Below are 19,193 nucleotides of genomic sequence, written 5' to 3' on the forward strand. Positions count from 1 at the left end.
AGAATGGACAGCGGAGCACCCGCCACTTGCCCCTCCTGCTGTTCCAAACCACACTCCCAACAACCAGGAGACAGTTCGAGATGCTCCAGTACAAAGTAAGTTGCTGTAATACGTATTTCTCTTTCGCACGAAGGAGAAAATAAAAAAATGATTCAGAGAGTGTCATTATCAAATAAGATATCCTTCCTTGGGGGTGTGGTGAAGTACTCAGGGAAAGGTTTTGCCTGATTTACAGTTAGAGGAAGGGTCTTCTTAGCTCAGTGGTAGAATCGTAGAGTTGGAAGGTGGTCCCTTCCAGGAATCTCAGCTAAAGCATCCATGACAGATGACCATCCAACCTCGGCTTAGAAACCTCCAAGGAAGGAGAGTCCACCACCTCTTGTGGGAGCCTGTTCCACTGCCAAACAGCTCTTACTGTCAGAAAGTTTTTTTCCAAATGTTTAGTCGGAATCACCTTAATTGCAGCTTGAAGCCATTGGTTCTAGTTGTACCCTCCAGAGCAGGAGAAAACAAGCTTGTTCTCTTTTCCATGTGACAGCCTTTAAGATATTTGAAGATGGCTGTCATATCTCCTCTCAGTCTCTTCTTTTCCAGGCTAAACATACCCAGCTCCTTCAAGCGCTCTGTGATCACAACCTTGTGAGGGGGGTGGCTAAATAGAGCTGCCCAGAGTGGCTGGGGCAACCCAGTCAGATAGGTGGGGTTTTCCTCGCTTACTGGTCTTTGGGAAGGGAGCAGGAGGGCTCCAGCAGCATCCCAGAGCCCTCACACTGCCTGCGCCTTCCTTACCAACCTCTGGGAAGGAGATGTGAGGGCTCTGGACAAGCAAAAAGGACATCTCCTTTATTACTGGGGTCTGGGAAGGTCGTGGGATGCCAGTAAGCAGGCTTCTGGCTCATGGTAGTTTCCAGGGGTTCCTGACTTTGCACAATTTTCCCTTTCTGCACCAACCCCCAGAACTGAAGCCTCTCAAAAGTGCTAGGTCCACACTAGTGCTTTCTCATGCTCAATAGCTGTGACTTAACAAGAAGTGCTAGTTCATGTGACTGTGCAAAGAAATCTCTCTCACACACAAACTAGCTTGGGACTAGCCCACTTCCTGTCCTGAAGCTTTTGCCTCCGCCCCCAAACAAAATACACTGGTGGAGTTATCCATTGTATGAGAAGCATGAAGAAGCTGGTAGCTTGCTGCTCTCAAGCCCAAGGAACTTCTGTGCGCTTGCCTTTCTCACGCTTGTTCGGCACACTTGCCAATGCCTCTTTAGGACACGTTGAGTCAGGATGGCGGCATGTGTTGAGCCCATTCAGAAAACAAGTTCAGCGTGTGCCAGTCCATGGAAAACGTGTTGAGTTCAGCTCATTGAAAAGAACCATTGTGTGAACTGGGGCCTAAGCTGCACAGGCTGAAACACTTGGAAAAAATGAAGTCAGGTTGGAAAAGGCACTAAAATAGTACCGACTCTGCTGCCTTCTTATTATTTTATTAACATATTTTTATTGCTGGTATGTAAAGATGCAAATGGTAAAATTGCTAATGAATTTAAGTGAATAAATACATAACTTATCTCTTCTTCAGAGGTTCCCCATGGCATACTCATCTCCTTGCTTGGTGATTTTATACTTTCAAAAATCCATTCAGGCTCAAAAATAATTAGCACCGCTTAAAGCTTTGGTGTTCTGAGTCACCCTTGAGAGTCATATTATGTATCACCTTGTCGTCTTGGCTGGCGTGTGCAAAAACCTATTTTTGTAAATACCAAATTCACCCTTGCGGTGTTGAAAAGTATTCTCCTTCGCTGTGTGTAATTCTTCTGCAGCTTTCAATTCCATAGCTGTCCTGTGGGGAAGACGTATTTATCATGGCTATTTGGGAGGGGACAATGCCAACATAACATTATCTGCGGTTTGTTGTTCCCTCCTATGCATTTCGCCTGTGCGTGTTTCCAAGCATTTCATCCTTGTATCCCCTTCTCAGTTTTCATCAGATATGATGCTCTCAGTTTCAGCCGCACAAAGAACAAAAGCATTCATCTTTCTTGATTCTTCCATGAGGCGGGTGTTATTTCTAATACTAGTGTGCAAATCGGTTCCTACGGATGTTGTGGGCATGGGTGGGGTTGGAATTAAAGGGGAAAGGACTCCATAGTTCAGTGGATGAGCACATGGATAAGGGCCTAGATTCATTCTCCAGCGCATGCTGTAATATCAGGAAATATCTCAGCTCAAGAACTTGAGGAGCAGCTGCCAGACAATACTGTATCTGATGAACCTGTGTTCTGACTTGGTGTAGGGCAATCTAGCATGAGCTAAGCCATTACACTTGCCATATTCTTACACCTGCTATGTCTGCAAATGTATGCTGAGCCAACCTTTGGCCCAGCCTGTGCCTGGGTTCATGGTTAAGCTCTCTGCAGACTAACCATGACCTGTAACCAAAAGCCAACCTTGGTCACTGCTCATGGTTAGTTTGAAGAGAGCTTAACCATGAGCCCTCTTAGCTCCATACAGTACGGTATCAGTTTATTGTTCTAGCCACAGGCAGTGACAATCCCACAGCAACAGTACCAATAAAACAATACAGATTATGTATCCGTAATGTGAGCCAACATCCATGATGTAATTCAGAGGTTACCAGAGGCACCAGCAAAGTCAAATCCACCTTGATTTCAGATTAAACCTCTGAATCACCACAATAATTGCAGTGATTTTATCTTAACACCTTTCACCTGATTTTGTTTTATTATTATTTTTTTGCAGCTAGTGCATAGAGGGCCTTTCTGTGTGTTACAAAGCTATTATTGCCACTCAAAATAAACCAGAATACACACACCCCACTCCTTAGTTCAATGTGGCAACCAAAAGGACCAGGGGGGATCAAAAAGGAGATGCCAATCAATCTATCAATCAGTCAGTCAGTCAATTTATTGTGCATAGCCTTTACAATGTATAGCAAAGGGCAAGGCAAGGGTATGCTCTGAAATCGCACGACATACCCTATCAAAGTTTACAGCATAAAATTTAAAAAATTAGAGAGCATTCACATATCCGGAATGAGCTTCTTAGCTGCCAGAGCAAATTTGGCTGCCAGGTGTATAATCTCAAGATCTTTTATCAGCTAAAAATTTGACTGTCACCTCCTGGGGCGATTAGTTAAGAATAGATTCTTTTTTTAAAAATATCTGAGCATTGTATATAGGGGGCAAATTCACAGGTAGCACATGATATCCTTGACCTGATTGCTTCTATAAATGCATTTGTGTTCCATATGGAGAATTCCCCTCTTAAGTATGCTGATGGCATCTGCTGGAACCTTAGTTCAACAAATGCCCTACGCAGTTGCAGGAAAGTCAGCGTCTCAAGGTAGTGGGGCCTTGAATGGTTGATCTTAATTTGGGGGTACCAAGTAGAGTTATGGGAAGCTACTGTGGATGTTCTGTCTTGATTGGCATCCTGGTCAAAGAGCCAATTTCTAAGGGCACGTGAACTGAGGGCCAAATATTTCTCCATTTGGAGATTGTAAGCTCTGAGCTTATTGTAACACTTTGGCGCCAAGCCAGCTGTCCTTGGATACCCATGAGTTTGCACTAAGCCATAGTTTGGCTAAGTGTGATGTACAGGCCAGGCCTTTGACGATAACCAGCTGTACTTAATAAGGTTGTCTTGCTTTAAAAAGAAAAACACTTTTGCAATTAGGATGTGCATTACAGTGGGAATTAACTTGTATCGCTGGCCTTTAATTTCCTTTTGGATTGGATGTTACTGTATTAATTGCTGTTAACAGTTCCAACCGAGGAGAGATGGTCACGGCGATGCATTTTAATTGAGCCTCCTTCTTGGGGGAGAATGTACTCCCATCTTTTGAGCTTCCCGGGAGTTTCTCACCTGCCTGGGAAAAAAAGGAGCCCTCTGAAGCTTGGAAGCTTGTTCATCCTTAGAAGTGAGTTCATAGTGTTGCTGAGAGAGGTTAAGGAAAGGGGGTAGTGGAGAGGCGTGCTTGTCTCTTTTTTCTTCTTTCTTTCCTTCCTTGGCATGTTTATAAACTTCTGAAACTTCCACAGCAGGAAAGCCGTTTTTCACACGGAACCCATCTGAACTGAAAGGAAAGTTCATTCACACCAAACTGAGGAAAAGCAGCAGGGGTTTCGGTTTCACCGTTGTCGGCGGGGATGAACCGGATGAATTTCTTCAGATAAAGAGTTTGGTGCTTGATGGGCCTGCAGCCCTGGATGGCAAAATGGAAACAGGTAGTGTTGTCAATCTGGCTTCAAAAACACTCCCCAAATGCTTTGCGCTCATGTAATATTAGCAGGTTCGGGCAGCTGGTGTGGCCCAGAGAATGGAGGTTTTTGAGCTTTTAAACCGTGAAGATCTGAGGTCAAATGGCAAGTTAAGACACAGAATTGGTGGGGTGGGGTGCGCCTGGTGTATCGGTTTGCTGTGACCTCAGTCTATAAGGCTAATAAAACCTCCCTTGGTGTAAGTGTTTTAAAGCACTCAGAAGCGTGCAATACTTTTTTGGCCACTTGATCAATGAATCTCTGATGCTCAACAAAACAAGCAGGCTTGTCACAGTGTTGTATGCTTGACAAGTAATATTTTGTACCTAGATGGGATCCATTTGAAACAGCACTCTACTGGAAGGGGTTGGCAATCATTTGATGACCCCTTTTATGTAGCTCCTAGACATCGTCCAGATGTCGATGGACCACAACTCTTTATTGGCCATCCCTGTTTATTGGCTGAGGCTGATTTGACTCATACCGTTTTACAGGAGGCTATATTCCAGCCATGTAAAAGCTCCACACACCCTCTATCCAGGCGAGCAAGGGGATTATCACAGTTATAAGGCAGGTTTGGGGGTTTCTTTGGGGGGGGGGTAATTGAAGAGTTTCTAATCAGCAACACTGAATGGCAGTTAAGTGCGTTGTAGTCGTCTGGAACCCAGCTACTTTGTTCCAGAAATTAAAAGAAGATTCCACTGCCTTTTGAAGTTATTTTTCAGTAAGTTAGTCTGCACGACCACCTCTGCAAGTGCCTGTGTCTTCTTATAAAAGTTTCATTGCGTTGGGGATATTTAGGGATTCCCATCTTAAAGCAAACTTATGGTCAATATTTCATCCTTCACCTTTGTTTTTCATGGTGTTTCTACTTTAAAGATAGGGAACCGAGGATTCAGAGAAACCAAGGTCTGGACTCTGAATTCTGCCCATTTGACCACATCGCCTTGCTTGTCGTTCGTACAAAATTCCATTTTGGTTTTCCTGTGCTTTTCCTCTTCACGGTTGCTGTTAAAAAGTCATTAAAAAGTCTGAGGCACCAAAGACAAATGCACTTGATGTTTCATGCCAAATAGGTTTGCTCATAACGTTTCTTAAAACAGCCACCACCCACGACACAAAATTTAAAAACTTGCCATAAAAGTGTGGGGGTTTTCAGACAGTTTGTGACATAGCAAAACGTGTTGAGTGTTTGCTGGTCGAATGTATGTTTAAAACATATGACTGGAGATGCACTTAGGCAAACCTAAGGTAGTCCCCATATGCTGATGCAACAGGCTTGGCCGTGTAAATTCACAGACTTTTCGTCCACTTGCTCCGTAGGAGACGTTATCGTCAGCGTGAATGACACGTGTGTGCTGGGCCATACGCACGCTCAAGTTGTCAAAATCTTCCAGTCGATCCCCATCGGCGCCAGCGTGGATCTAGAACTCTGCCGAGGCTATCCTCTGCCTTTCGACCCCGACGATCCCAACACGAGCCTAGTGACCTCTGTGGCCATCTTGGATAAAGAACCGATCATTGTGAACGGGCAGGAGAACTATGACTCCCCTGCGAGTCACGGCAGCAAAACGGGGAAAGTAAATGGGATGAAGGAGCCCAGGCCCAGCAGCCCGGCTGAGGTTTCCTCGAACGGATCCCACGGCTACCCCAATGACACCGTCTCTTTGGCTTCTTCTATAGCGACGCAACCTGAACTCATAACTGTACATATAATCAAAGGGCCCATGGGCTTTGGCTTCACTATAGCAGACAGTCCCGGGGGTGGGGGACAGAGAGTGAAGCAAATCGTTGACAGCCCAAGGTGCCGAGGCCTAAAAGAAGGGGATCTTATAGTGGAAGTCAGTAAGAAGAATGTCCAGAATCTAACTCACAACCAAGTGGTGGATATGCTTATCGAATGCCCAAAAGGAAGCGAGGTGACACTGCTTGTACAGCGAGGAGGTAGGTGTGGTGTGTTTTTTTCTTTTAGTTCACACAAAACAGCACGGACTTAAAAGCAGCCTCTCCCAGGCAGGTGCCCTCCGGATGTTGTCAAACTTCAGTTCCCATCAGCTGCCAGTGGTCAGGGATGATGGGAGTTGTAGTCCGACGATTTCTGGGCAATACCAGGTTGGAAATGCCTGACTTCAAACATAGATGTTTGAATACACACAGCCACCTGAGACTGATGAAAACTGATAGTCATTTGCCTCTTCATTTGGATCATTGTTTTGAATAACCCTGTAGAAATATAACAAAAGATGTGTCCCTGGTATTCTAAGCTTATTTTAGATATGGAAGAGACTCGAGTCAATATGGATCAGAATTGCTGAGAAGCGTTTTCTCGCCGAAAGTGGAATAGTTTAGCAAGCTCAATATTGAGATTCTTCATCATATACTTAGAAGCCTGGCAGTTTCGATTTTTTATTTTATTTTAAATGCATCCATACCGATGCATTAGAAAAAGAAAATGACACACAGTATTAATCTTTCCATAGCAAACTGCATATGGAAATGGAAATCATGGTTGACATTTAAACTTCCTCATTATATATCCTGGGTATAATGAGGTGGTGTGATCAGAAACTGCAGGTATCCAGTTTTAATGAGAATCTGAAATGATGAGTCAGCTGATTATTTATTTATTTATTTATTTTTAATTAATCGGTCTCATTTCTGTCTTACATTTTAGTCCCATATCAGTCAATCACCTTATTGCAGAAACAAGGAATTGCTATGACCTCGCTTTAGTTGCCATGCTCAACTTTTTGCATCCCCAGAAAGGTTTCTTTGATGCAGGGTGAAACTGATTTAAATCAAATCCATTAAAATCACGATTTAACTCATGATTTAAATCACTAGTCAATAAGACTTGATTTAAATCATTATTATTTTTTTACAGAAAGACTCATTCTTGCTGGTATAATCTTAATATTTACAACCAGATGAAGGTTTCATTTCTGGAATAATAAATTTTCAGAGTAGTTTTTACAGTTATATCAAAAAATTACTGATTTGGTTATACTATTAGAAGTACATAGACCGATAATTATGAAATTATTGTGAGGTTTAATAAGTTAACTGTTTATATTTGGACAACTTTTCTGCTGTACTTTATTGGAAGGAGAAAAATAATCATTTCCTTAGTAACAATTAAAACAATTCATTTAACTAAAACAATAACATTATAGCATATGTATCAATGTTTGTTAACTGATGTGGTTAAACATTTTTTTAAAAAACAAACAAACAAACAAACCTTAAACTGCATTTTAGCACACATGAAAAACTTAAATCCTTATTTCTTGATGAATAGCCTTTGGACTATAATGTAACTTAAATAGAAAACTATCTTTAGATAGATTTTTTTTTCACCCAAAAGCATTTTGTTTAAAAAATCCAAATTAAATTTTAAAAATCTGATTTAAATAAAACAATCATTTTTCTTTTTTAAAAAATCATTGTTTTTTTATGCACCCTGCTTTGATGCTCAGTGCTTAATTATGCTTTCCACCTGCTGGGAAAGCGATCCAGTACTTTTCTGAGAGAAGAGAGGGCTAATCACCTCCGAGCTGTGTCTCTTGCTTTCTCATAACCTGCCCGACATCAGCTGTCTACATTCACATGATCACAGCCAGGACATACACATGCTTTCACCTGCATGCAGTCCTTTTGCACCTGCTTCCTGGGAATGAGCAGGAAACACCACCAGGAAGCTACAGGTGAGCTTAATGTGGACTTCCAAATCCAGGCTTGTTCAGAAGCCATTAATCCTATTTTTTTCCACTTTGCACATCCTGAGAAGCTGTGGCTAACTGCAGCTTCTTGGTTTATCTCCTCACTTCCCCGAAGGGAAGAGCGAAGAGGGAGAAAAGGACTACGTTGTGAGTGGATGAAGCTCATCCTTACTTGTTGAGCTAGAATTTGGATGCACGAAGCTTTGCTCAGCCTCGGAATCACCCGGCAAGTTGCCACATGGACTGTGCTCCTACAGACTTGCTGCACCCATGGGTCTGCAACCTTTGGGGGCTTGTTCCATCCCTATTTAGGAAATCTCTGCCAACCGTTTCACTTTCTCCCAGCAACAGGGCAGGAAACATGCTGCCATGTTTACAGGGGCTTTTTCAGCTCCAGGGCTTTCTTAACTCAGGTGTATACCAGGTGGGCTGTTCCTGCCTGCCTGTGCTCTATCGTAGGCAATCCCACGCCCTCTTTACGCAATGCATACCTTCTGAGTAGCTCAGAGATTTTAGAAATCATCGGCACAATAAATGCATCTGTTCTCGACATCAGGACAATTCACAACCCCCCCCCAAAGCAGCAGTAATGGCTTGACCCATCTCAGTTTTCTAGTGTTTTTGATGATTTGGTAACTTCTATGTATACTGTATAGGGGACACGGGTGGCGCTGTGGGTTAAACCACACAGAGCCTAGGACTTGCCGATCAGAAGGTCGGCGGTTCGAATTCCCGTGACGGGGTGAGCTCCCGTTGCTCGGTCCCTGCTCCTGCCAACCTAGCAGTTCGAAAGCACGTCAAAGTGCAAGTAGATAAATAGGTATCACTCCGGTTCCGTGCGCTGCTCTGGTTCTCCAGAAGCGGCTTAGTCATGCTGGCCACATGACCAGGGAGCTGTACGCCGGCTCCCTCGACCAATAAAGCGAGATGAGCGCTGCAACCCCAGAGTCAGCCACGACTGGACCTAATGGTCAGGGGTCCCTTTACCTTTACCTATGTATACTGTATGGAGCACTTTCACAAGGTTGGAGAATAGACAATATGGGCTGGAAGTCACCTTGCGATGACTCCATTCCAAAATGGGGAGAGGATATTATGACAGATTTTATGAGCTGCTAATGGTGTCTGCCTCGTTTTTTGCGTGCGTTGCTGCCTTTGCATGAAGGCAGGGAAAAGGGCAGGCTGGAGAGTTGGCACCTGAAGTATAATTTGGCATAGTATTGTCATGCACACTAAGCCTGAGCTAACTAGAAGAATAGGCAATTGCACATACAATTTGTATTGTAAAAAAATTATATACGCACACACAGAGCAAGCCCAAAGTTTTGAAATGATTTTTGTGGTTTCTAGACTTCCTTTATTACTTGTGCCTCTGGCGATCAAAGCAAAGAGTAGCAAAGAGAAACGAGTCTTTTAGTAGTTGTATAGGCAAGGAAGCATTAACTGATGCGGCTCATTCCTGTGGGGATAAGAAATATTTCACCTTCTGAAGCACCCAGTTCCCCAAAACTATTTTAGGTTACAGAGTCCTCTTCTTTTCTTTTTACAACCACCGACTGTTGCCTGTTCCTTTTCTAGAGCCACAGGTCCCTGATACGGGTATCAGTATTCATAATTTTGCTACGCTTCTGAGAAGTGTGTGTGTGACTCCCCCTTTATGATCGAACTCTTTCCCCATCTCTCTTGAAGGAGATGATTCTGCGGGTTGCCTCCTTCTCCCTCTGCTGTCCACTGAAGAGAGTGCTGGGGAGACGCCTTGATGTCAGGCGTTTATTTTATTAACATGCTGCTTGTGTTCACGCCGGCTTCCTCTGCTGCGTGGCACAAAAGGCTGGTGTTCAGAGTTGTTGAAAGAATTTGTCAGCGGTGGTTACTAAGGCAGAGAAATATCAGAAATGGATGAGTAATAGATTTGAAAAGCTCAGCCAGCTCCGGGCCGCTCGTCTGCTCTTGACAATTATGCCTGATTGTTAAAATGCAAGGTGCATAGCCAGGGAAAGAGCAGCCCGTAAAATATTTACTACAATGCATCTTCATCTGGATCTGTGACTTGCGATATTAGACTTGCTTGTGCCCACAGACCTTGTCAGGTTAAAGGACGGGAAGAGGGAGGTAAATGAAGGAGATGCGGAGGAAAAATAAAGCACCATGAGAAAATAAAACCCTATAACCCACAATATTGTTGCGTATGCTGTCTCAAAGTTACTCATCAAATAAAGCGAGGTTTGATTCATAGGTTACAGTAAGTGCCTGAAAACAGAACTATGTGGGTGCTGTTTTGGATAAAGCAATTCTCAGACTTGTTTGTTTGGTTTCAGCTATGCTGTCATATTTCCACAAAAACGAGGAGTCGAAATGTATGACTGAACTTTTATTGAACCATAGAGCTAGCTACTTTTGTACCATCAGCAGCCATGTGTTCTGAAGTATCCGTTGCATCAAGATCATAATGTATGAATCAGGCAATTGGGAGAAGAGTTTGCTGCCACACTTTTAATGCAGTGTGGTGCTTCTTTATAAACAGCCATGGCTTCCCCCAATGAATTTTGAGAGCTCTAGGTTAGACTAGATGACCCACAGGTTCCCTTACAACTCCACAGTTCTATGATTCTGTTATTTAAATTGTAGATACAGTATCTCACACCATTTCCTAAGCTTGCACAATTGGCACGAAATCTGGAATGCTGGGAAGACTGTTGTAGAAAATTAAGCAAATAGGCAATTAGTATAATCGAGATGGAAAAATAATTTTAGCCCGCAGGGAATATGGTGGAAATAAATTCTCTTCCATTTGCATAACACTGTTGTGCAAAATTTGGGTATGCAGCTGTCGGCTGGTTATGTTGGTGGTTTGTTGGTTAAAAGTACCAGGAAGTGGGAGAGGATTTCCTCAGATGTTTTAAATACACCCTTGAAATGAGGGTAAGGAAAAGGTGGTCAAAGCCAGTTCTGTTTCTGTTGGGTTATACAACAGCAGCAACAAAAAAACAAGTTCTTTGAACAGACCTCAAGTATTTGGTGTCAATTCCATAGGGCTAGTTGCATTAAGTCATTGGAACCTCCCCCTCAGGGGGAAAAATACCCTGAATTTCATAGCACCTTAAAGATCATCTGATTTATTGTGACATAATCTTTCATGGGCTAAAGCTCACTTTATCAGATACATCTGATAAAGTGGGCTCTGGTCCATGAAGGCTTACGCTACAATAAATCTGATAGCCTTTAAGCTGCTAGAAGACCCTGTTCCAGTTCTTGGTGCTTAGTGGACAATACCATCTAGTTTAAACAAAGTCCTTGCTAACACTGTTAAATTTCAGTAACGGGCCCTTCTGCAAAATAATAATAATTCAGTTATTATCTGTGTTTTATTGCTAGGCATTCCCTAGCCTTGTGCTGGTGTTTTATATCAGATGTGATTTGATATAACACAAGGTGGCACAGCAGAACCTTATATTGTGCATTAAACAAGGCAGATTTAACTAGAGATGATATTCTCCATTCTCCCAGCTATTCCTTACATGCCGGTAACTCGAGCAGACGTTAAATTGTCTCAGCTAAGAGGACAACCATATTTTATCCTGGCTTGCTGAGAGCAGATTGCCATGCTATGCTCAGCGCAAGGGGCTTCTGTGCATAATTTGGGAAGCATGAAATACTGAGGCCGCAGCTGAGTTTGGTTGAGCATCCCCGTAAACACATGACGCCAGTAGCCTCAAGGAGGTGCCTAGGCATAGCTGTCAACTTTTTTAAAGGGAAATTCCCTTATTCCGAATAGGATTCCTCGCAAGAAAAGGGAAAAGTTGACAGCTATGTGCCTAGGATTCAAGGAAATGGCTGTAGTAGTTGCTCAGAGTGAGTCACGGGACCCCTAGCGCACATCTGTTGTCCAGGGAAGGCATAAATGGCTTGCAGGTGCATTCTGCTTCTTGAGAATGGCTCTGCAGCGTCTTGGGATTTGGCTATTACCAGATACTTGAATTTAACTGGTCACATTTCTGAAACACCTTGGTTTAATTCTTCTTCCCTGCCTCATCTACAGGACGGTCCTTTCCCTTTCAGCAGGGGGCTAGAAAAATGCAAATATGAGGAGGCTCGCTTTTGTTTGCAGTTGCTGTTTGTGTCGCTTACATTAATATAGGCTAACCGTTGGGCCCTCCATATAGGATCATAGGATTTTAGGGTCAGAAGGGACCATCAGGATCATCTAGCCCCTGAAATGCAAGAATCTTTTGCCCATGATCCTGAGATTAAAAGTTTAATGCTCTACCGTCATCCTAACCTTTGGTCGCGCTGGTTGGGGTTGATTGGAGTTGGTGTCCAAGAGCATCTGAGGAGCCACAGCTTGCCCATCTTTGTGCCCGAGCTTTAAGCTGATATTGTGGCTTTGTGAAAAGTGGGAGAAATTTCTCTCTCTCCCTCCCTCCCTCTTGGGGATTACCTGTTGAACAGACCGGCCACAGATGGAGTTCAGGCAAGACAATCCCACTTAATACAACACATAATGTATTGTGTTCAGCATCATAAGATGTAGTTAGCTTCGATGCCTTTTTAAGGAAGACCCCCCCCCTCCCCAATTAATCAAGTTAATGGAGCATGGATACCTATTAGCAAATTAGCCATAAGAGGTGGATTGCAACTCCATGTTCTGAGCCATTCTCCTCAGTCTGGTCCCCTGCAGATGTTATTGGACTTCAGCTCCCATCATTCTCAGCCAGCATAAGCAATGGTCAGGGATGATGGGAGTTATGGTTGCAAAACACCTGAAGGGCACCAGTTTGGGGAAGGTTTTTCATAAGCAAGAAATTAGTGGATTCCATAGGTAGAGGGAGGCAAACAACCAATAAGGGCCTTGTGTGTTGTATGAAGTGTGGCCATGGTTGAAAACAAAGTTTTATCTCATACAGTTTAATTGGTAAACTGCTCTCGCTATTTTGCCCTTCTCATTTTTTCCCTTTTGGAGTTGCCCCACGATACTAACATGAATGAGAACTCCAGGAAACAACACTTATCAGAGCTTGGCCTCTGTTTTATTTATGGTATATCAGTAAAAGTTATAAAGTGGGTATTGTGAGAATTTTTTGAAAGCCCCTTTGAGAACTTATTGGGGATATAAAATGGGATATACCATATTTTTCCATGTATATGACTAGGTCCCCCCCTAAAAATAATGTACAAATTTTGGGGGTGTCTTATACACAGATAGATCTCTCCCCATTTTCTTAAATTGGAGTCATCTTATACATGGGGGCGTCTTATAGATGGAAAATATGGTAATTAGGGTTAATTAGGGTTTGATTAGGTAATTAAACAAATAACTAAAAAGACTGCATGTGCATTAACACAAAGATGCTGTGCAGCCTGTGATTTCACACACTGCAGCTGCTGAGGTGTATTTTGAATGCTGATAATATATTCTGGGGTAATTTTGTTTTTCTGGTGTCTCTTTAATTGAGGGAAAAGAGGCCACAGCATAGTGGTAGAACAAGTCCTTTGCATGTAGAAGACACCAAGTTCCTGGTGTCCTGATTCCTGCATAAAACCAACAACAGGTGCCCTTGCTTACAGGTAAAGAAGTTGATTTGTATTATAGCAGCCTTACTGCTATACAAACTCCATGACTGGGAAGGAGCAAAATCTAGTCTTACAAGGCAAAGGAGTAATATCTACACATCCAGTCTGGGAACAAGGAGCAAGATTCAGGAGTTCACTATTAGCAACTGCACAGGAGCTGTGAGGTTGTTCCAACAAGTTTCCCTGCCCTACCCACCAAGCTTGTAAGCAGAGGTGGCAAATGGCCAAGCTACGCATGAAAATCTGTGTCCCTGTGGGAATTCTTGGCCTGTAGGTGTAGAGTCCCTGAGAGACAGCACGTCCCTTTCTGAATCCTATCCCCCCCCCCCGTCAGAGCAGGTCATGCCCGTGAGCCGTCCTCATCCTTCACAGGTAGGGAAGAAGGCAGGGAATCTCCTGCCTTGTCAGTAGATCTGGGAACATCCAAGTGGACAGGGTGGGGGGCATCATCACAAAGCCTGTGCTGTGTAGACTCCTTCCAAGTTCTCCTCCTCAAATGCCTCCCACTCCTGGTCTGAATCAGAGTGCTCCATGGGAACCGTGACCCCCCTGCATCAGGGGAAAGATCTCTGCATGAGAAAGTAGAGTCACCACCAGCCAGAAGAGACAGCCCTGGAGTAGATGGAACAGTGGTCTATCTCAGAATATGACAGCTTCATAACAAACATCCTCTGGGATTTTTAAGCCATTTTGGACAGTCTGCTGCATAGTGTACAGCAAGTGGTGTACTCACCTGTTGCTGGGTGAGGCCTTGAGGCAGCTAGCCTGTGTGTCCCTAAGCAAGTGTGCAAGCAACTGTGTCCCTCCTTCGCCATGAAATATTAAAGGGCACTCTTCCATCCTACTTGAGTCCAACAGTCCATCAGTGGTTTGAGCAAAGCAATGAATTAGTGGAGCACCAGGGTCAAGACCGAGGGCTGACACCTGGATCCAGGTACAAGCATGAGTGGCTGCTCTGTTTCTGCCCATTCCTGCCTGGTCTAACTGTTTGCAACTGGTGCGAGAAGAGAATGATTCTAAGCACACAGAGAAGGATAACAGCTGAAGTCAGTAGACTGTGATTTACAACTCGTATGTTGATTACCTTGGTCTTTTCCTGTTGAATATGAATGGCATGGTGGAAAGATGGCCATTTCCCTGTTCCATGTGATCACTAGCCCTTCAATGAAGAATTATTTGCAAGAAATTGTTCTTTTAGCTCAGCTCCACTGATTCTACACCTTGAAGATGCAAAATAATAATAATCAAACTTTGAGGAGTTCTGAGCTCTGACTTGGGATAAGTGAATGTAGAATTAGAACCAGAAACGAGTTGAATGCATGTATCTTTTGGACCTGCATTCTCTTGACAAAGCTAACACTGTGCTTCATAAGTTATGATGCATACATTTTTTAATTTAAAAAACACACTTCTAAAGGACTTGCTTGTGCAAGCAATCAAATCCCCCCAAAAAACCCAATCCATCCAGACTTTCTGTCTTCTTTCACTGTCTTTTTATTTTGTACCAAGCCTGGAGTCGTTTTGACTTTCACGAAGTCCTTGAAATGGGGCTTTATTCATCTAATCTTTTATTAAAATTCTGCTGGCAACGTTTTATGCAGAGTTAGTTTAGTATCCTCCTGCCTTTTCCACCAAAGAGCATTATTGACCATTAGTGTTAATAATTAAGAGCTCCGTGTTTTGCACTTGGAAGTCAAACATATTGACGTGCATTTCCTGAGTCACAGGGAGCTTACATTGGCTCCCTGGCCACGTGGTGAGAGATTTGTTTTACACTTTTATTGTCTGTCCAGAGTAAGATGGATGCCCCTGTTTTAAAAATACATAGAACTGTCTCCCTTTTTCAGGTACCCAGGGAAGCTGAGAGGCATCCCTTATCTCGGAATGTACCCAGTGTTCTAACTTTCTGTAGAATCGCCAACCCAGCTCTGTTTGCCTTTCATGTTGAACTCTTGATCTGCCAATACAGAGGTCCATGAGCTCTCAGGGTTGATTAGTTTTGCATTAATATCAGGAAAAGGGGGCATTCAAGAAGGTCTTAAGTTCCGTTGGTTAATGAGCTTGATTATTAATTACTTTAGATTATTATATTGGTAGCTGCCTGCATGATTCATGGAACTCCAGACTGACCATGTATTTTAGAAAGCAATAAAAATTCCCTGTTCAGAGAGCAGCACAAATGTTGTGCAAAGAGAATTTATTAATATAGCAAGAAACTCTGTAGCTGATAGTTTCCCCCCGTAATATAGTAAAGCATCAAAGTCATTATGAAACAGTAAAAGTATTACATACGAAATGCTTAATAGCGCGTGATTATCCTTTTTCCCAAAGTGTCATTTGCTAAGTAGAAGAAGCTGCTCCCAAACACGGCTTTAAGAGCACTGAACAATGAGAGAAATGTTTTGGTTCAGATGTTTATGATAATCTCAGTGATAATTAGTTTCATTTAAATGCTCTATTCCCTTCTTTTGGGAGGAACCCTGTGCATACACATGATTCCTTTAACTGATAGAAATATTAAATTAGTCTTGGGCATGAATTCCCTTTTGCAAAGAAAGTAAGTTTTAACGTATTACAGTGATAGCTAAAATGAATATAGCCTCTATTTTATTTTTTTTATTTCTCTGAGGAGCTAGATCTGTTTGTAATTATTTGTTGTGAGACTTCCCGTCCAGTAGAGGGCACTATTTCGATTCACTCATGTCTCCATTACTTTGTGCTCAAACCACCTCTATCTACTCGTAATGCTTCTCTCCTACTATAAAAGGACCATTGCTCAGTGATAGAGCTCATGCTTTGTATAGTAAAGGCAAAGGGACCCCTGACCATTAGGTCCAGTTGTGACCGACTCTGGGGTTGTGACGCTCATCTTACTTTATTGGCTGAGGAAGCTGGCGTACAGCTTCCGGGTCATGTGGCCAGCATGACTAAGCCGCTTCTGGCAAACCAGAGCAGCGCACGGAAATGCCGTTTACCTTCCCGCCATAGTGGTACCTATTTATCTGCTTGCACTTTGACGTGCTTTTGAACTGCTAGGTTGGCAGGAACAGGGACCGAGTAACGGGAGCTCAACGGGAGCAGGATTCAAACCGCCAACCTTCTGATCGGCAAGTCCTAGGCTCTGTGGTTTAACCCACAGCGCCACCCACGCCCCCATGCTTTGTATACACGAGCCCTAGTTCAGTCCCTAGCATCTCCAGGTAGGGATCGGAAAGACTCCTTCCTCCAATATTGGAGGCCCACTGTCAATCAATGTTGACAGTCCTGAGCCAGATGGACGCAATGGGCTGAGTTGGTAGCTAGTAGCCATGGCTAGTCTTATCCACCATGAAATGGTCTAATCCTCTTTTAAAGTCATTCAAGTTCATAGCCATCACTTCCAACTTTGGGAGTGAACACCATACTTTTTATTTATGCACTGTGAAGGAATCTTTGTTTTCTCCACCCTGCATCTTCCAGCATTCAGCTTCATTGAATGTCCGCAAGTTCTAGTGTTCAAGAAAGGGCGAAAAAGGTTTCCCTATCCAGTTTCGCCATTCCATGCTACACTTTTCCGGAGTGTAATGATCCTGCTGCACTTTCATTTTCTACAGCGCTCCCCTTCAGGTCATGTTGCAGGCTAGCCTTGATGAGAGATGAATGCAACTTTGCAACAAGCAATAGCTTAGCACACTAGGCATGTAATAATTTTCAAGCTTGACATTTATAACACCTCCAGAGTGAACATTTTACCATGCATCCCTGTTAAATCAGAGAATGGGGAGGAACGCCAGAATCTCCAAACTTAGTGATGATGACCAACTTACTATATAAATTTATAAATTTATTTATAAGTTTTCTTGGGTAGGTGGCCATATTCCCCCAAGACAATGACTGATGGCAAGGGGAAGGCTAAGTCTCATCTTTCACGGCGTGACATTTACAGCAAGTTACCTTCTTGCTGCTTGCTAATGAAATCTTCTCGGGGAGTTTCTGTTTGTTACCCTAGCAGAGACAGTTCTAATCCGTGGCATTCATTAGCTTAAAAATGCTTGTTTGTGAAACCTAGCCCCCTTTCAGTCTTGGTGGTGATGCAGTTGTTAACCTTGGGCTGTAGCCAGTGCTAATCCTACTCAGAACAGACCCCCCCCCCCGAAGTTAATGGATGTGGCTCATTAATTTCAGTGGGTCTATGGGTGGCGCTGTGGGTTAAACCACAGAGTCTAGGACTTGCTGATCAGAAGGTTGGCGGTTTGAATCCCCGCGACAGGGTGAGCTCCCGTTGCTTGGTCCCTGCTCCTGCCCACCTAGCAGTTCGAAAGCACGTCAAAGTGCAAGTAGATAAACAGGTACCACTCCGGCGGGAAGGTAAACGGCGTTTCCGTGCACTGCTCTGGTTCACCAGAAGCGGCTTAGTCATGCTGGCCACATGACCCAGAAGCTGTACGCTGGCTCCCTCGGCCAATAAAGCGAGATGAGCGCCGCAACCCCAGAGTCGGCCACGACTGGACCTAATGGTCAGGGGTCCCTTTACCTTTTTACTTTGAGTAGATCTCGGTTAGATACAACCTTTTGCATATTTATTTCTGCATGTTTGATTAAGGGATGTGCTCAAGCAGAGTACACAAAGGAGGAGGAGCAAGTGCGATGACTTCCCAATGTCATTGGACGACGGCTTCCATCATTTGTTATCATTGGCCCTCCTTGCTGGGATTGATGGAAGTTGTAGCACAGCATTTTCAGAAGGGCATCACGTTCCTACCCTAATAAAGGACAGCAGTGTCTATGGAAGTCAGCTAAAGAAAGGCAGTGTTAATACTGCCAATCTCCAAATGCACAGGGAAATCCTCAGCTGTGGTTTCTTGTTGGCTGGTACTGCTGCTCCTTGTCCTTCAGTTGAGAATACACAATGCAGATTGCGGCACATTTATTTCCTGGCTCGGTCCTTGGCAGCTAGAATTACTGTTGTAAATATGCCCTGATTTTAAATTACAAAGCACCACTCTATAGGCAAGTATTAACAAGAAAGTCTTCTCCAGGCTGTTCCTTGTGATGGTACATTTTGTCTGGATGCAAACTGCCTGTGTTGTATATGTGTGTTTTTCATACAAATCGTGTGTGTTAGCTTGTTTTGGTAGGAAGTCAATTATTGCTTGTTCTGCAACAAACTCTGGCAAAGAGCACAACCCCTGCAAGATTCATGGGCCCTTGAAACGCCAAGCAGTAGCTTGTGTATATTTCCCACCAATTTCCCCCAGCTATTTTCATTGGGGGGGCAGCTGGAATTAATGTCAAACATTGAGAGGGAAGGTTTTTTCAGTCATTCATGTTTATTACATTTTAACATTTAATAACCCCGGTGCCATAAGCAAATCCCTTGTTCATTTTAAAAATGCAAAAGTTTTTCTTTGCTGCCATATTATTATTATTAATTAGGGAATATCTCATTGCTGAGATTGCTCTGTCCAAATGAGTGACCAAATGTATGTGTGTGTGTGAGAGAGAGAGAGAGGACACAACTCTATAAAAGGTGAACCCATGCGTGTTTATAGAATATTAGGAGTCTAAACCAGCTTCTATTGATACCCCGGTTTGGTGCTTGGGCAAACAGTTTCAGAGCAAGACATGTCATAGTCTGCCCAATTTC

General features: G+C 43.3%; 1 protein-coding gene across 29 annotated transcripts in view; it reads left to right on the top strand.

Annotated features, from left to right (window-relative positions):
• MAGI1 (membrane associated guanylate kinase, WW and PDZ domain containing 1) overlaps positions 1-19,193 on the top strand; it is a 480,285-nt gene that overhangs the window by 400,811 nt on the left and 60,281 nt on the right. For 17 of the 29 annotated variants that reach the window (XM_053378258.1, XM_053378261.1, XM_053378272.1 and 14 more), the window contains 3 exons: positions 3-95; positions 4,059-4,244; positions 5,601-6,221. In XM_053378258.1, the coding sequence (XP_053234233.1) occupies positions 3-95; positions 4,059-4,244; positions 5,601-6,221 (900 nt within the window). The remainder of the gene's footprint in view (positions 1-2; positions 96-4,058; positions 4,245-5,600; positions 6,222-19,193) is intronic. The other 12 variants (XM_053378259.1, XM_053378267.1, XM_053378265.1 and 9 more) reach the window with 1 other exon arrangement.

The sequence above is a fragment of the Podarcis raffonei genome, chromosome 2 (genome assembly GCF_027172205.1).
Source record: "Podarcis raffonei isolate rPodRaf1 chromosome 2, rPodRaf1.pri, whole genome shotgun sequence".
NCBI lineage: Eukaryota > Metazoa > Chordata > Lepidosauria > Squamata > Lacertidae > Podarcis > Podarcis raffonei.